Source organism: Spermophilus citellus, assembly GCF_964194105.1.
Source record: "Spermophilus citellus genome assembly, contig: SCAFFOLD_114, whole genome shotgun sequence".
NCBI lineage: Eukaryota > Metazoa > Chordata > Mammalia > Rodentia > Sciuridae > Spermophilus > Spermophilus citellus.
The window spans coordinates 119,581-136,452 of NW_027672907.1; the positions used below are offsets into that span (position 1 = coordinate 119,581).

Genomic DNA, 16,872 nt, shown 5'->3' on the forward strand with positions numbered 1-16,872 from the left:
GTATGAGGTGACAGGTAGTATGGAGCATCAGAACAGCATTCCGCTCACCACAGTGCCACTGCTCTCCTGGGCATCTGCCCCGGAACAGGGTGCCTATACCGCACACATGCAGGCTCCTGTTCCTCCGGCCAGGACACTGCACATTGATCTGAGCGTGTTTCATGGTCCGATTAAAGTTCTGCTGAGTTTGTTTAAACACTTGTATAAACTCCGGTAGGAAACTCCGTTGCCCTTTCTCCACAGCACTCCTGTGGGACTCAGGGCCATGTGTCCACAAAGGTCAAGGCTTGGCATCATGAGTGACACTGGCTCTGGCCAGATTCAGGGGGGTCCAGGAGTAGGAGAACCTGGCTTCCAGAACACTTCCCCTGGATGGGCTGGTGGTGGGGAGAAAGCTGCCCAGCAAGAGCAGCCCTGAGCACAGTCCCCGTGTTCCCTTGCCACATCTTCATGGTGCCCCACTTTCCAGAGTAAGTAACTGAGACTCTGAGATGTTGAGCAGTTTACACAAGGTTACCAGAGGCATTGAGGGACAGTGCTCTGCCAGTCTGGCCCCAAGGTCCAGGCTTCTGAGCACCTGCTGTGCAGAGAGCAGACACTGCAAAGGCTCCAGGAACCCCTCTTGGTGCCTGGCCCAGGTATAGTGAGACTCCAGCAAAGCCCTGAGGTACAGTGGAGACACCCCTGTGCCTCTTTAAGCACCAAACGTTCCAAAACCATTTTGTGGTAGAAATTTTCTGGAATGTCTCATATGCTTCCTTTCTCTCTTTGGGCAGCCTGAGTTGGCTTGGCCTCTTTTTTCCTATAATTTGCAATTTTTATTATGAACTTAGAGACAGCCACCCCTCTTAGAGACAGAGAATATTTGTTAATGTTTGTCCCCATGCTGAATGTCCTCAGACCTTTGGGAATCAAGTGAACACTTTTCTTTGGATATTGCCATTGCTGGCTATCTCTTGCCACTGTCCTGTGGTGGATCTCCCTCTGAAGATTGGCAGCCACCTTTTCCATAAACATCCAGATCAAAGACTAAGGAGCTGCCAGCTTGGCCAAAGTGCTGTGAGCTGTGGAGCCAGCCTCACGGATTTCCGAGTATCTAGGTTACAGAGGTCACAGCAAGTGTGGACAGTGCCTGGTCTGCAGGGCCTTGGGTTCCATAGGGACAAGGACCACCAAAGCCTTACCTGTCCATCCCAAGGGCCCTCTTCACTAAGCCTCCCCATTGCTGGACAGACCTGGGACCAAGCCCAGATCCCCTGATTCCCTTGACCAGCAGACTTGCATGAGCCTGGAGCACACATACAGCACTTTGGCCTTGGAGCTGACTGCCCAAGTTCCTGTTCTTCCCACCAGGGAGGCTGTGCTTTCCGGGGCAAATTTCTTAACTTCCCTCTAAGCCTATTTCCTCATCTATAAACGGGGAGCATGTAGCACATACTTCCTAGAGCTGGCATGAGAATGGAATGAGCTGACAATAAGAAGTGCCCAAAGCAAGGCCTGGCTCATAGGCAGCACTCACTGAGTGCCAGCTATTGGCACAGGTGGGGCTAGGCACAAACATGGGGAAGAGAGGCCACCAGGAGCTCATTTTTAGGAGAGTAGGCCACACAGGTCAAGGCTGGGCCACCCCTTGAGCCTTCCCCATCCTTCCCAGACCTGTTTTCCCAGCCTTCTGGCCATCTGTGTGTGTCCAGTCACCACTACCCAAGCCCTTTGGTGTAGGAGGAAGCAACTGGCCTTAGGGCATGTGACTGCTCTGGGGCCCAAGTTCTGCTGGGGGGAAGCCTTCCTGCCCAGCTCAGCCCCTCCCTCTGATCCCTGGGGTTCCTCTCCATCAAGTGGGCATGAGCCACACACATAGGCATGTGCTCAAAGGAAGCAGGGGTGAGAGAGGCTAGGCAGGGCCTAGAAGGCAGGACAGGGCACCATAGGGGCTGCTTCATCAAGAGCTCCAAGAAGAGCAGGGAGAAGCAAGAAAGGGACCAGACTCTACTATGTAAGGGCACAGTTACCCTGAGAGATGTGGACACAGTCACACCCCTGCTTCTCTCTACCAGCTGCCTGCTCCCTGCCAGCTCCTCTCCACTGAAGGACCACTCACCTGCGCTTCCTTTTCCCAACCCCACACATCCACTCACCTCCTAGACCCCCTCCCCTACCTGTCCCTCCTGCCTGCACACTTAACTGTCTGAAGCTTCCTGCTGTGTGGTCACGCTACCCATCCCCTCATTCGGTGCCATCTCCAGTGCGTCGTCCTGGGAAAAGCTGCCCATCCTCAGTGGCCTTCCCTTTCCCCCATCTCCACACCCTCCCCTGCCAACTAAGGGCAGGTGCCAGGTCTGCACCAGAGAGACGCTCCCTTCAGTGTACAGCAACAGCACAGGCCTTGCCCAGAAGGGGCACAGCAGGGCCGGTTGTCTCTGTGGTGTGAAGATCCCTGGAGGACTTCCCAGGATGGGTGAGCTCTGCTGCTTACGCAGCCAGGCTCAGAGAGAAGGGACAGGAGGGTGCCCATATGCACCTGGCAGGGGAAGGCTCAGGCAGATCCAAGTGCACCCAGTTTTCCAGGCCATGCGTCCAGCACAAAAGGCTCACTTGTTCAGGAGCCCCATCATTGGCCTAATCCCAAGTGTGACTGTCTCTGGTCACCTGGGGCCCTTGGCAGGGACTGATAGGGAGGCAGGTCAAAGTGACTCACTTATTGTGGGGTTAAGTGGGTGGACAAAGTGCCCAGCAGGGTTTATTAGTGAAAAGAGGAGTGGTCAGGGCACTGGGTGGCCCCAGAGAGGACTGAGGCATGAAGGGATGTGATCTACCCCAGGCCACCCTGTGATGTGGAGAGGACTTCTGGGACCTGAGTCTTAATGCTTTTGGAGACCCAGCCTGGCTGGAAGGGAGCCTCTGCTGCCTAGTCGCCCTTTACAGCAGCTGATGGTAGAGCTGAGTCCCACAGATACAGGTGATTCTGACCTACCCATCCCAAGGGGGACTGAGAACACTTGACCTTCACACTGTCCTGGGCTTCAGGCCTCTAGTGTCCCAACATCCAGGCCCACTTCTCACTGCCCAGCCTCTGTTCTGTCTCCCAGCTCCACTGGTGATCACATGGTAGCTAGAGCCATCTTTCTTTCTTAGGCCTAAACCTGAATGTGTCCCAGCCCTGCATTAACCTCCTTCCTGGGTTCCTTGGCCTCTCAGACTTTTGTCTAAGTGTCTTCAATGCCCTCTGCCACCTGAGTATCCCACCTCCATTCCCGATTCCTGGTGTGTTGGCTGCTCAAGCCCCAGCTCCAGCACTGCAGCATTCAGGTGGGCTCTGTATGTACCTTCCACCGTAGCCACAGACGGAAGGTGCCAAGGAGCACCACAGTCCATCACCTGCCATCTGACGAGGAGCCCTGTGTAGAAACAGGAAACTGGCCAGGTCTCTTCCACCCTTCCACCTGCCTGGGCAGGGTAGCCTGTTCTCGGCACTGCCACCAGCCCTGCCTGCTTCACCTCCCCACCCCACCACCCAGCTTCTCTCTAGCTAGATTCAGCAGGCCAGGGTGGACAGTCACCTGTTGGCAGGAAGCCAACAGTTCAGAATTTCCTGAGGCCAGACCACTTGGGCTGACCCAGGGAAGCTGACAGTTTATTTGCTTGCCCCGGCCACATCTTGGTTCTGAGGACTGAGCAGGGACACCTGTATTTGGACCAAAACTCCAAGCAGCTGCTCCTCTTTCTGATTTTTCCTCACCCAGGTTCTGGAGTGAGACCTGGGTTTGGTTCTGGCTTCCAGGTCACCAGATAGGTCAGTGACCCAGGGCCAGCTCACATCCCTGAGCTTCAGTTTCTCATTCGCACAAAGTGGCTTATAGCCCCAGAGAATCTTAGAGGAGCCACTTGGTGAGCAGGTACCTGGTCCCATGTTGCACTGAGCAGGTACCTGGTCACAGCCATTCTCTTTGTCATCTTCCCTGGCCATTTTCACTTTGTTGGGGCTCCTGGTGTGCCCATGAGGAATCAAACCTGGCCAGAGTCTGGGTGGTGAGCTAAGAGGCCAGGCCTGCCTGGCCTTGCTCAGATCACACTGGGGGCTGACGGGAAACCTGGAGAACCAGCAGGATTAACAAGCGCCTTCCAGAAGCCAGCCAGGTGTCAGTAATCATGACCTTCCAGGAGGCCCCCAACACCATGGGGCCATGGGGTAGAGGCTATGCTGCTGCTGAAGGCCCACCTGGCAGTACAGAGGTTTGTGCTTAGCACCTCCCTCTGCCCAGGAGTCATTTAATCTGTCCTCAGCCAAATCCCCAGGGCAGCCATTAGAAACCAGGGCCAAGCCTCACCGTCTACTGAGCAGCTTCTGGGATAATGCTAGCTGCACAGTCCACACCACGCCCCTCTGGGGCAGCTAGGTGTGGCCCTGTCTCCCTGCAGGTTGCACAGGGTCTGGCGCAGGCATGCTCATTGAGCATTCACTGCTGTGATGGGGAACTCTAGACAGAGGGGTCTGACGACCCCAGAACTCCCAGGTAGCACATGGCAGGAAGGGTAGCCCAGTATGATGTGCAGCTGGGCCTCTCCCCAGCTCTTCCTCTGAGCCTTCTGTGGAGTAGGCACACTGATCCCATCTGCCTGTCTCCTAAGGGCCAACTCAAGGGAGAGGCTGCTTTTGAGCCTGTGTCTGCCCTTCAGAGTGGAGGTAGGACGCAGAGTGCAGGAAGAGGCCTGTTGCCAGTGGCTACTCCTGCCATGTGCTGTTGTCCTTCAGTGGACAGAGCATTTGAGAGCCCTTAAACCAAATGAGGACACCTGTCCTGAGGTCTGCCTGCCTGGCTCCTGGGTGAGTCACTACTCCTGGCACCTCCCACACTCGGGCCTCCTCCACCTCTTGGCAGGTCCAGGTGGTTTCTGCTTTCTGAGCACTGGCATTGAGGGGATGGCTTTCTGCACTCACAGCATGTCCCTGAAGTCCCTAGGGGACAGTTCCACCGACAGAAATATACCTCACGGAGAACTCCCCTGAGCAGGTGGCGCTTGGGGAGGTAGCACTTTCCATTCATGCAACAGTTTCCTTGACTGTATGCTCTCCAGGCAGGGTGACCCTTGTGCCCAATGTCCTAGGCACAAGCATTTCTTCAATGACAGTATTAATGAGCAGGAACTCTGGAAGCCCCATGAGGATTGACAGAAGACAGGGGGACTTGATGCCTGCCCTGTGTCAGGCTTGGCAGGAGCTAGGGAAGGTGGTACCAGAGAGTGGGACTCCCCTGCTGAGAGGAGGCAGTGCTGCAGGCAGCCCCACCTGGGCCAGGACAGAGGGCTAGGATGCCTGAATTGAGAACCAGCATGGACCCGTTGGCCAGCATGCCAAGGCATGCTGTAGCTTTCTGGAGCACTTGGTTGAGGGACTTGATGGGGGCCTCATGGTCCCCTCTCTAGGCCTTGGGTTTTCTAAGAATTGTCAATAGTGCAGAGCCTGCCCCTCCCTCAGAGGCTCTGATCTGGTGTGACACACATGGGCCCAGTGCTCTACATCTGCCCTGTTCCTTGAAAGCCTGACCCTCATAGGGGAGTGGCCCATGCTAGGACCAGCTAAAGCAGCTGCAAGGCATTGGCCATTGGCTTTCGTGGATTTCTGACCTCTGACCCTCTCCCTTCAGCTGGTTGCTGGCCCTTCCTTGGCTCCTGCCACTTTGGGATAAAAGGCACTATGGCCCTTACCCAGGGGCCCTAGTCTCCTCTTGCCTGTCACCTCATGGCTCTCTGAACTCCAACCTGTCATTAGTATCGTGTGACCATCTGTTCTGGGCACAATGAGCAAGGTCTCATGCCACCTCCTGTTGCTCAGCAGGGACTGGATGACATGGGGTGGCTTGCTCATCTCCTGAGCACTAGCACCCTGGCCTAACCACATGGCACAAACTACCCACCCCAGCCTCTCCCTGCTGCCTGGAGTGCCCTGCTCCGCCTCCAGCCTGCGAGATCTACTCCTGAGCGCCATCTGCTGAGGTGGGGACTGGGTAAGCCCACCTGGGACTGTTCAGGCCTCGACATGGAACCAGGCTGGCGACAGTGAGTGCGTGGAGACAGTGAGGGGAAAGGCCCAGTGCAGCTGAGGCAGGAGGCTGCTGCCCTGATGAGGTGGGGTCCCTGTAGGGGAGGGGAAGAGGCGACCTTGGAAGGCTCCGTCCAGATCCAGCATCAGCTGTGCTCAGGACAGAGGTCAGCAATCCCTCTGCCCACGATGCTCAAGGGGCATCCTGAACCTCGGAGGCAGCCTGAGGTGTGTCCTTAACTCTGCCTTGGAGCACAGAGGGGGACACTGAGGCCTTTTCTGGGTTGACAGTGCCACCCCAGGCATCAGAAGCCCAGGATGGGACTCCGGAGAGCATGGGTAAGCTAAAGTCCATCCCTCAGTGCTTACAAAACACTGATGCAGACTATTGTTTCTGGGCCTTGCAAGAACTACATAGTAAATATTGTCATCTCCACCCACACATGGGGACCTATACCTTATCAGGGCTGCAGTCCTGGCCTCAGCAGCCTCCCTGTCTCAGCTGCCCTGGTCCCTTCTTAACCCTGCGCTCTCACACACACTCTTTCCATCCCCATCAGGAAACAGATTCCCAAAGCAATGAGACTTGGCCTTGTTCACGCAGCCAGATGTTTGTTCAGCTCATAATTGTTCCACTCCACTGTGATTAAGACTGTCCTTCAAGGACTCGCTAGAGACTGTCCTTCAAAGACTTGCTGAACCTGGGCCAGTGGGGTGCCATCAGGCAGTGTGAATTCCAAGGGCTGCTCCCAGGCAGCCTTCTGTCCTCTACTCCTATGTCCTGTCCCTCTGGTAGAGCCCTGGCCTGCTACAGGCAGGGATCCAGTGTTGCAAAGCCAGCCCAGCATAGGGCTTCCCTGAGGAAGGTCCAAAGACTGGGGCTTTCGATTCTTCTGCTCTGCTGCCTCGCTGGGAGCGGCCCTGGGCTCCTCTGCCAAACCCCAGCTCTCTGGCCTGCTCCAGCTCGCTCATCAGCCTGGAGTCCCACAACCCCAGGGCGCATGCTGGATCCTCCCCTGCTCATCCTGGGCAGTCACCAGGGGTCCTTCCCTGGGATGGTCCCCAACTAGCTGAATGCCCTACTGACTCTGTCTTGAAGTTCTAAACAATCATGGAAAAAGGGGGCCTTCATTGATATTTTGCATTGGGTCCCCCAAATCAGGTAACTGGTCTTGCCTGGACAAGTTACTTCTCTGAGCCTCAGGTCCCCACCTGCAAAAGTGCCCCATGGGTGAGGCCTGCTGAGGTGAGTGGCTGACAAGTGCTTTGTCAGGTGCTCAGGGGTGGGCAGGGCAAGGTTTGCTGTCATCATTGCTCCAGGAGGAGCAGGAAGATCTTTAAGGGGAGCCCTGGCAGCTCTCATCTAAAGTCGGGGTGTAGGAGAGATGGGGCTCACAGAGTCTGAAAGGAAATCCTTCCTTCAGATCCTGGGAGAACTCTCTGAGGCTTAGCTTTGCCCTCTTCTCCTTTGCCCCGCTTGCCCGCAGTTCTGGTGACTGGAGGCAAACCTGCAGTGGGGTGTGGCCTCATGAGGCCGTCCTGTAGAACCTCTTTTACCCTCTGGCCCAAGCTCACTCTTAGCCTCTGGGAGGGACAGGAGCTGTGATGCGACCCTGAGAAGGCCCTGAGAAGGAGGTGGAAGGTCCAGAGACCCAGAGAGATGTCCTGCTGCCATCTCCAGCTCACATTTGGGTAGCCTGCAGTTAGATGCCCACTGTAGGAAGGACAGAGCTGTTTTCTGAAGCTCTTAGAGACAGTGGTGATCCAGCACCAGGTTTTGGCAGCCTCTGGTCTTGGGGAACAGAGAGGTAAGGCAGCTTTCCAAAGCCCTCAGAAATGGAAGCTGGGCAGTACCCCAGACTAATGGCCACTGAAGGCAAGGGATCCCCTCAGCAGCACCCAGGAGCCTCTAAGGGAAACCTCCAAGGACAAGATGCTTGGCACCTCCCAGACCAACCTTCCCTAACTGCAGATTTCAGTCCCCCACAAAGGACGTGGGTGGGCTTCAGTCTTGCTCTTTATACATATTGCCTTTGGTAGCAGAACTTCCGTCACCTCAGAACAGCACTGCTAAGGTAGGCAAGGCAGGAACTGCCCCACGCCACCATGTTGTAGCAGAGGCACTAGAGGCCCCAGCACAGGACAACCTGCTCATGGTCCTAGGAAGGCAGAGTGGAAGACAGGCCAGCTGACTCACCTTCCCGCCCAGCACAGGTCTGGTTCAGAAAAGCCCTGGGGAGCATTGAAAGTGAGGCCCTGAGCTAGGGGAAGAGCCTGGGAAGCTGTGGAATCTCAGAGGACTGTGGTGACCTGGTCCCAAATGGCAGCAGCAAGAGCAGGGGCTGGATTCCAGAGATGTTAAGAGTGGGCCCAGGGGTGCCAGCAGGTGAGGGAGTGTTGTGAATGGGGTGGAGCAGGGGCTGCAGGAGGAAGGGAGAGTTGAATGCAGTGGGCAGCAGGTCTAGGCACAGCTGCCTGGGTCCCTGGAGCTGATGGTGGCTGGAGACAGATTGAAGGCCTGCTGGTGGGTCACTGCCCTCCTGGCACTTAGAGTGGGACCAAGCTGATACCTCCAGTGCTGCCGCTCACTCTGCACAACCTTGGCCCCACTCCTGGTGGGGGAAGCATTGGGCCCAGGAGCTCTGAAGGCCAGGGCAGGAGACAAGAGGCAGAGTAGGGCCTGGCATGCAGTGACCACCATGATGGGGCACTGGCAGCAAGAGGGATCTGCATCCAAGAATGGCCCACCAGCCCCCAGATGCTGGGGTACTCAGAGACTCTCACTCAAAGCCTAAAATGTATGCACCAGCCCCTGACTGGGGCTACTCAGAGAAACTGAAATCACCCAGTGGGGGAGAAAGCCCTGGAATGGGGTCCAGAGAAGTGGTGGACATCCATGCTGGCCCAGCCCCCTCCCAGCCTCAGACTGCCCAGTGGGCAGGTCCCCAAGACCCTCTTGGGTCTGAAGGGTCGAGTTACAAGTGCCACCAAGGGGAAGAACATACCAGCTGTCAGGTATGTCCATTTCTCAAGAACATAATCACCAGGGCCCCACCCACTTCCACCAGCACAGAGAGACCAGGCCTGGCCCAGCCCTCAGTGCCTGCTGCTGACGCCTAATGCCCCCTACCTCAGAGCCTTAACTACCTACACCTGCAAAACGGGCAGGTTCTCAGCCCCCCCTCCATCAAGGGGCCATCACACTTGGAAGGCTGAAAGGGCTCTTCGGGGACACTGGCTCTGCTGTGGGCTGGGAGGCAGGATTTCCTGGTCTGGCTTTAAGCCCAGGAGAGGAAACGCATAATGAGCAGCCACTGCCTGGTGCCTTCAAGACTTGATCTTCACCCCAGCCCTGGGAAGGAGGCTTCCCCAGGTGTGGGCCAGCTGTGGCCCCAAGGGAGTCTCCCCATAGATGGTCCCGTGAGAAGACGAGAGGGCCAGAGCAGGCCTGGTGCCAGGCAGAACTGGCCATTTGGACCCAGGCCCCGGGCTGCCCCAGGGCAAGGAAGAGCTGCAGCCTTCTCTCTGTGGCTCTGCAGAGGTGCTCCTGGCAGAGGTGCCCTGGGAGCCAGACCTGAAGGCTGAGCAGGGAGGAGGTGTGCAGCCAGGGCCAACGCACGGCAAAGACCCCGGGGGGGGGGGGTGTTCACAGAAGCTGCCAGGGCCACCAGGGCACTGAGACAGACCAGAAAGAGCTCAGGGCCACCTTTCAGCAAACTACAGCCAGCCCCATGATGGCGGTGGGAAGTCACTAACCCCGAGGCAGGCAGGCAGCTCTCATGCAGGTAGCCCCAGCAGCAGGACGCCCACCCTGGAGGCCCTGCAGAATCACATGCTCACCTTCAAGGTGAAGGTCAAAGGACGGGCACCACGAATCTAATTAGCAGCAGGGACTGCTGGCAACCGTACATTCATTCTCAAACTTCTCCCAGAGGAACACACAGCCGCTTGCAGAACCAAGGAAGGCAGGCCCCCAGGTGAAGCAAGCTGAGGCAGGCCCCCAGGTGAAGCAAGCTCAGGCTGTGCCCTCCAGGCCCTGTACCACAAGATATGAAACCAGGTGGCCAGGACTGAGGTCTGGGAGAACAGCCCCCTGTGGGTGCACTATGGCCTTTCTACAGCCAGTGAGGACCACTCACTGCAAGCTCTGGTATCCCCGTTGTACCTCAGCCACTCCAGACTCTGAACTTTTCAGACGTGAAAAAAAGCACTAGACAGACTTCAAGTGGAAAAAATCCAGACACCTTTGGTGCACTCTGATGAGAACAGTGGTGGGTCAAGCCTCACTAGGCCCGGGCCCCACAGACAGGGCTGCAGCCATTCCCCACTGGGGTGAATTTGGCTGCCTCCAGCCACCACCTGCTGGACTTGGAGTCTAAGAGCAGGTGGGACAAAGGTTCAGGAACCTGGCCGTGGGCAGTTAAGTACCAGCCAGGCCAATCTCAGACCCCAGATCGTGGTCTTCAGCTGTCAGCAGTAACCTCTACCCAGTAGTGCTCTCTGTCAGGTTTGACGAGCCTCACAGCGACCCCATGGGAATGGATCTCATTCTCCCATTTTATAGATGGGGAGCCTGAGGCTCAGAGAGGCAGCACAGGTTCCTTAGAGTCCCTTAGCAGGAGTATCAGCCAGAACTTGAACCCAGCTCTCCTATCTCACAGGAGATCTCCCCATGGCTGGGGAAAACTGGTAGCTTTTGCCCAAGGAGACTGAGCATCTCTGTGTCTTTCCCTCCCCAGAGACATGTGCAGTCAATAACGGAGGCTGTGACCGGACGTGCAAGGACACAGCCACTGGCGTGTGGTGCAGCTGCCCGGTTGGATTCACACTGCAGCCAGACGGGAAGACATGCAAAGGTCAGCACAGGGAGTATGCTGGTGTGTCCCCACCTAGCCTCTGAGCCCCATGTGGCCACAGAATAGGGGCACTCGGCAGTCACTCACCTTGCTGTTTGGGAAGGTCAGGAGAAGGGAGGGTCCCAGCAGGGGCCAGAGGACACAGGTGTATGGCACTTCCATAGATTCCTGGATCAAAAGTGCCTTTACTCTGGAACTCCCTGGGGGCAGAGGTGCTGGCCCAGATGCTGACCTGTAGTGGGGGTGGTTCTCAGAACAGATGGGGACAGCCCAGCTCTGGGCTGTTTGGGAAGTGTGTATGTCATTATGTGTCACTGTAGGAAATTTGTAAGGGGATTTGTGTGAGTTCTGTGCTTCACTGAAGGAAGAAGGATGCAGAGGAACTTTGTCATAGAAAAGGAACAGGTAGCTGAAGATGGAGGAAAGGGCCGGGGGGGGGGGCGCAGTGAGGGAAGGGGAGATGCGGATTCCACGGAGAGAGGCTGGGCTCCAGGACCAGCCTGTGTGGGGACCAGACTCCCACAACAGGGCCAGGCCAGGCAAAGGCCAGGGGGGCCATTACAAAAGCCCAGGCCTGACTGGCAAAGCCGCGCACAGAAGGGGGCAGCAGCCGGGCCGCCCTCAGGCGCCTACCCCAGCCCTGACCAAGGAGGGCCTCGAAGGGAGCAGGATCTGGAGAGTGTGGCCAGCGAATGTTTAAGACAATTTAAAACTGACTGAGGTGGGCTATTTTTAAGTCTGACAAAGTAGCTTCTTCCTTCCTTGCCCCCTTGCTAGGAAGAGCTGCTAATTATGACAGCAGAGGCAGATCTGCCAGCTGTTGATGTGAAGTGAAGCCCTCTGTAGCCGCCGCTTGGCCTGTCAGTAGCCCTGATGTGTTCCTGGCAGGGTTGTGGGCAGACAGGTGACATCTGAGTCCTCGCCATGTGGACTCAATGCCAGGAGTGAGTGGCAAGGGAGCCAGAGGTCCGCGCAGATCTGGGCGTCCTCAAAGCCCAGTAATGTCACCTGTCCAGAGATCCAGGGCCTGGAGAGGTAGAACCAGTCCTCACTGCCTCGCCGGGAGGTGGAGGCTGAACTGGGAAAGGGGGCCCTGGAGGGCTGAAGTCCTGAGAGCAAGGCTGCTGGAAGGAGAGCTGGAGCCAGCTCACCACTGGGGACCAGAAAGGGCCTGGGAGTCCTGTGGCCCCAGAGAGAGCAGCCGGGAGAGGGACTCCTGCTGCTGCTCCCCACCCCTCTCTGGGGTAGCCCAAGGGGGCTGGTGATATTTCCAGCTGTGAGTCCTGGGCAGACCCCAGTCAGTACTGGGTGGGTTTTTATTTTGAAATGGTCCCTGCCACCACCTGGCCAGCAATCTCTGGGCAGCATCTGGAAAAGCAGGGAGGAAACTGCTGCCATCCCCTGGCTCAGGACAACATTTTTGCTTGGGCCAGATGGTGGCAGAGATGGGAAACTGGGTTGAGACTTCCCCACTGATACTAGGAATGGAGGGGCACGGGCTGGCACAGACCTGTAGAGCGAGAACAGAGAACAGCTCAACTAAAGGAGGGAAGCCTGAGAAACCAGATGCCCCCTCCAGACCCCAGGGTTGGTGACCTTGGGTTCTCAGGCTCTTGCTGGAGAGATGCAGGCAGGGCTGGGGACTTGGCTGGGGCAAGCCCAGCAGGGGATTCCCAGTGAACCCAAGACCTTGGCCTCTGGGGTTTTGAGTTTCACTCCTCAATTCAGGGTGCACACCCTGATCTTGGCTCAGGTCCAGGGAAGAATATCAAAGGAGTGATTTCAAAGTTTCAGTGTTTTCTGGAAGCAAAAAAGTCATTGTCAAGCAAGATAGATCACTGGAGGGGAGATAACAGAGGGCGCGGAAAATCCAGAGCTGAGAGCCCAGGCAGGCGGGGTTCACCAGGGCTGGTGGGGATCCCCAGGGTAGGTGGCAGGGGTGGGAAAGTGGGATGCAGATTTTACAGGATCAAGAGGACTTGCCCCCAAGCCCAGGCTTTATTTCAAGGGGGTGGCCTGGGCTGGGTTCAGTCTCAGTTTGGAGCTGGGTCCCCCTGTGCTATTGGGGGGGCAACCTCCTGATGCTGGACTCTCCCCAGAGGGTAGAGTTCTGAGCTGCAGCTGCTTTCCCTCAGGGAGACCCCTCCTCCACACACCTTCAAGAACAATCTAGGAGAATCCCCACCCACTGCTGCTTCCCTGTGCCCTGGGCCAGACAGGCCACCTGCTGGGACTTTTATCTGTGTGGGAGCAGAGGTGCCCTCACCTGCCCTCCACCTGGCCAGCCCACATCCTAACTCTCCCTCTGCCCCTCCCAAAAGCCCTTGTTCATGGGCCCCACAGTGTGCCAGGATGGCAGAAGGGAACAGAAATAGCCATCCTGTGCATTCCGGTGGCACAGTCCTCACCTGGCAGGCACCCCCATACCCACACACCTGTGCTCCACCGTTGGGTGGTACAGTCAAGTGGCTACTTGATGGGCCAAGGTCCCACCCTTCCCGGACCCTCAGGCCCTTTTCTGTTTCTAGATCACCCTGTCTCACCTCCTGGCTCATCTGTTCATTCAGTCGCTCACTCTGGGCCCGGGGTGCCAGACAGGAATAGGTACCCACCTCTGTGGTCTAGTCCCAAGGCTGTCTCCTGCCCCCAGGCAAGCCCTGTGACTAGGGAGAGATGGACTCTGGAGGGAAGGACAGGAAGGCTGGCCAGAGGAAGGTGGAGAGGCCCTGCAGAGGGCCAGCAGGTGAGAGCCAGCTGCAGTGGTGCAGCAGGTGGCCGGAGCCTGGGCTGCGCAGCAGAGGCCAAGCCTGCCCAAGAGAGGAGCTGCGGCGGGCAGGCCAGGCTGCAGAACGAAGGCTGTGACCACCGCCAAGGGCTGGCCTTTACCCAGGAGACCCAGAGGCCCCCACAGACTTGTCAGCAGGTAGGGGCATGGCCAGATTTGCTGTGGAAGGTGGAGGGTGTGTGGACACAGTGGAGGATGGGAAGGGGACAAAGGACCTGAAGTGCCTCCCCAGTGTTGGTTCATCAGAGGTCAAGGGACCTGGGAGCCCAGCACCCCCTTACTAGATCCTGGTAGAGAGGAGGGACACCCCCACATCCCTCCAGGCAGCCAGCTACTCCAGCCTGGGCCCAAGCACACATGCCTCCCTCTGCCTGTCTGGTGGCTGTGACACACCCTGGCTGGACAGATTTGGATGGGGAAGCGGAAGGGGTCAGAAGTCTCAGGAGGCCTGAGGCGTTCTTGAGGAGGCAGGGGTCCTGATAATGACCACAGGACAGCCCCTGTCTACTTAGCGGAGTTGGCTTACTTAATTCCACTAATGGCGCTAGGGGAGGTGCTGGTGGACATCTTAGTCTGTAGATGGGGAACCTGAGGCTCAGAGAGGTGTCTTTCCCTGCCCAAGGTCACACAGCTGGCAAGGCAAAGACAGGCCTCTGCTTTCCTGCCTGAGGCTTTATGCTAGAAACTCCCAATTTTCCTGGAACCTGGGGTGGAGACACCTCAGCTCAGGCCACAGCTGATTTCATGTCTCTCTGGTGGCCACAGGGCCGGCATGGTGTGCTGGAGAAAGCCATCCTTGAGACAGACGGTGCTGGTGGAGGTCGGCTCTCACCTGTAGCCCTGTGACCACATTCTATGAAAACAGGGCTCTGCTCCTCCCACTTGTCGTGGGGCTGGAGGGAGATGCCGCAGGAAGAGCTTGGCTCAGGCACCTCCCCAGGCTCCCAGGGTGACCCCAGGGAGGGCTAAAGAGGGCTGTCCTCTGATATGCAGGAGCCGTGTCCAGAGCTGCTGGGACCACTCCATGGGAATGATGCCTGGGGATGTGGGCAGGTGCCCGTCGCCTGTCTGGTTGAAGGAAGAAGCAGGAAGGTGGTTGCTGAGGCTCGGCTCGGGTGGGAGCTGCTTTGGGAGGAGCGAGGCTCCTGTCCCCCATCTATCAAAGGAGGCAGGCTCACCCTGTCACTGGGTGCCCAGTACACAGGACAGGGCATCCGGCACCAGCCCAGCACCCACGCTCAGGGTGGGCTCCACAGGTGCTGGGCCCCTGCCTGGCAGTTGTGCCAGGGCGTGTCTGACGACCATAGGGGAGGTCATCCATTTCCTGGCTGGGAGGTCTCGGCGCTTCCCTTTTACTCCTCCACACCAGGAGGGAGTGGGACACCTGGACAGGGAGGTCGGCATGGGGGCTGGAGACCATGGGGGCCCTGGAGGAACTTTGAAGTAGCCAGAACATAGCTCCTGGAGAAAAGGACCCTCAGGGACAGGGACAGGGGCCTCTGATTGGCATAGAATGCCAGGCTGAGCTGGAGCCGAGATGAGCAGCTTGAGGGGTGGGGACAAGGGGCTCAAAGGAGTCAGACTGTCTTGGGGCGGGAGGGACAGGCATCCCTGAGGTGTCAGCAGCAGCCCACACTGTGAGAGAGAACTCTGTCATTGAGGTGCATGAACTGAGGCCACCTACTTAGCAGTGTTGCCTGCCACTCATTAACTATTGACAGAGAAACAAACAGGCGGGGAGTGGGGGTCCGTCAAGCGCAGCTCACACCCTGCCCCCCCTTTACCAAAAGGCTCCCGCACCAATACTTGACCCTCTGAGCCTCAGCCTCCTTACTCAAACAGGCCATAAAACCTACTTTTTAAAGTGTCCTCACAGCTGACTGGGCTCCAGCGCTTGGCAGCAGGACTCCAGGTCCCCCTCACTACATCTTGCCGGGTTTCTGTTCTCGCGACTAAAAGGCACAGGGGTCACTCTAGTTAAACTGGGCTAACTGGGCTGCACGAAATAACCACACAAGAGACACAAACACCTTTTTCTTTGGGGTTGCTGTGACGGCTCCTCTGACCTTAAGGGTCTGCAGAAAGAGAGAGAGCGAGAGCACGCGCTGACCCCTTTTATTGAGGAGAAGCTATTCAAATGAGGCCAGGGGTCAGGTTTCAGGGGGCTGAGTCTGTCTTCATGATGTCCACTGTCAGCAGGTTGACTGACACCTGGGTAGGCCACACCCCAGGGCACAGTAAGAAGAGGGGACACACACAAGGCACTTCCATGGAAGATTCTATCCTAAACAGGGCAAGGGGTTAGATTACAAAGGAACAGGTGAGCATAGCTTCACCCATGGGGCTGTAGCAAAACACACCCATTTCTGTGACTGAGCGCCTCGGCACTCAGTCACAGAAGTGTAACTCAGTCACCCGTAAGGTTGGCCTCCCACAACATCTTGCACGAGGGCAGGTGTCGGGGCGCTTCTTACCTGTCTCCCACCAGGAATCCAGGAGCCTGCTCTGGTCACCTGAGGTAGCCCCTGTTCCAGCCTCACTGCCCTCCAGCCACCTCCCTGGAATTGTGGGTTGAAGGACAAGTGGACATGGCCGCCCTGTCTCACCTGGCACAGCAGATATCAGCTCCTCTGCACAGGGCATGATGCCAGGCTCACCAGGTCGTAAGGGGTGAAGCCTCAAAGGCTGGGCCCTCACAGTGTACTCCACGCCCTGTCCCACACTTGTGGGCCAGGCCCCATCCTGTGGTCAGCTGGAATGCAAGCCCTCTGGGCAGGGGCCTCAGGCCAGCCAGGCAGCTAGGGAAGGAGGGTGCTGCCCCTCCCTTAAGAGCAAGAGCCCATTCCCCTTGCCTTGTTCCTCCCCCTCATCCCTGCAGATATCAATGAGTGCCTGGTCAACCATGGAGGCTGTGACCACTTTTGCCGTGACATTGTGGGCAGCTTTGAGTGTGGCTGCCGCAAGGGCTGCAAGCTGCTGACGGACGAGCGGACATGCCAAGGTGAGCCCATGCCAAGCCTGGGCAACCCCTCCCCATCGGGTCCCAGCAGATCAATGTCCCTTCCCTCCTGGGCTCATGCAGGCTCCTAGGCAAGAAGGTGAGGGCGTGGATGTCCACTCTGCCAGCTGGACCTGAGAGAATGGGCGTAGGTCTCCAGCCCTTGGCATGTGCTTCTGTCCACCCTGACTTC

At 57.4% G+C, this 16,872-nt stretch overlaps 1 protein-coding gene across 1 annotated transcript in view; it reads left to right on the top strand.

The window, feature by feature from the left end:
- LOC308640375 (signal peptide, CUB and EGF-like domain-containing protein 1) overlaps positions 1 to 16,872 on the top strand; it is a gene marked incomplete at its 5' end in the record, with an annotated part of 80,027 nt that overhangs the window by 36,953 nt on the left and 26,202 nt on the right. Inside the window, 2 exon segments of the mRNA XM_081312307.1 lie at positions 10,780 to 10,896; positions 16,560 to 16,682. Coding sequence (XP_081168433.1) covers positions 10,780 to 10,896; positions 16,560 to 16,682 — 240 coding nt within the window.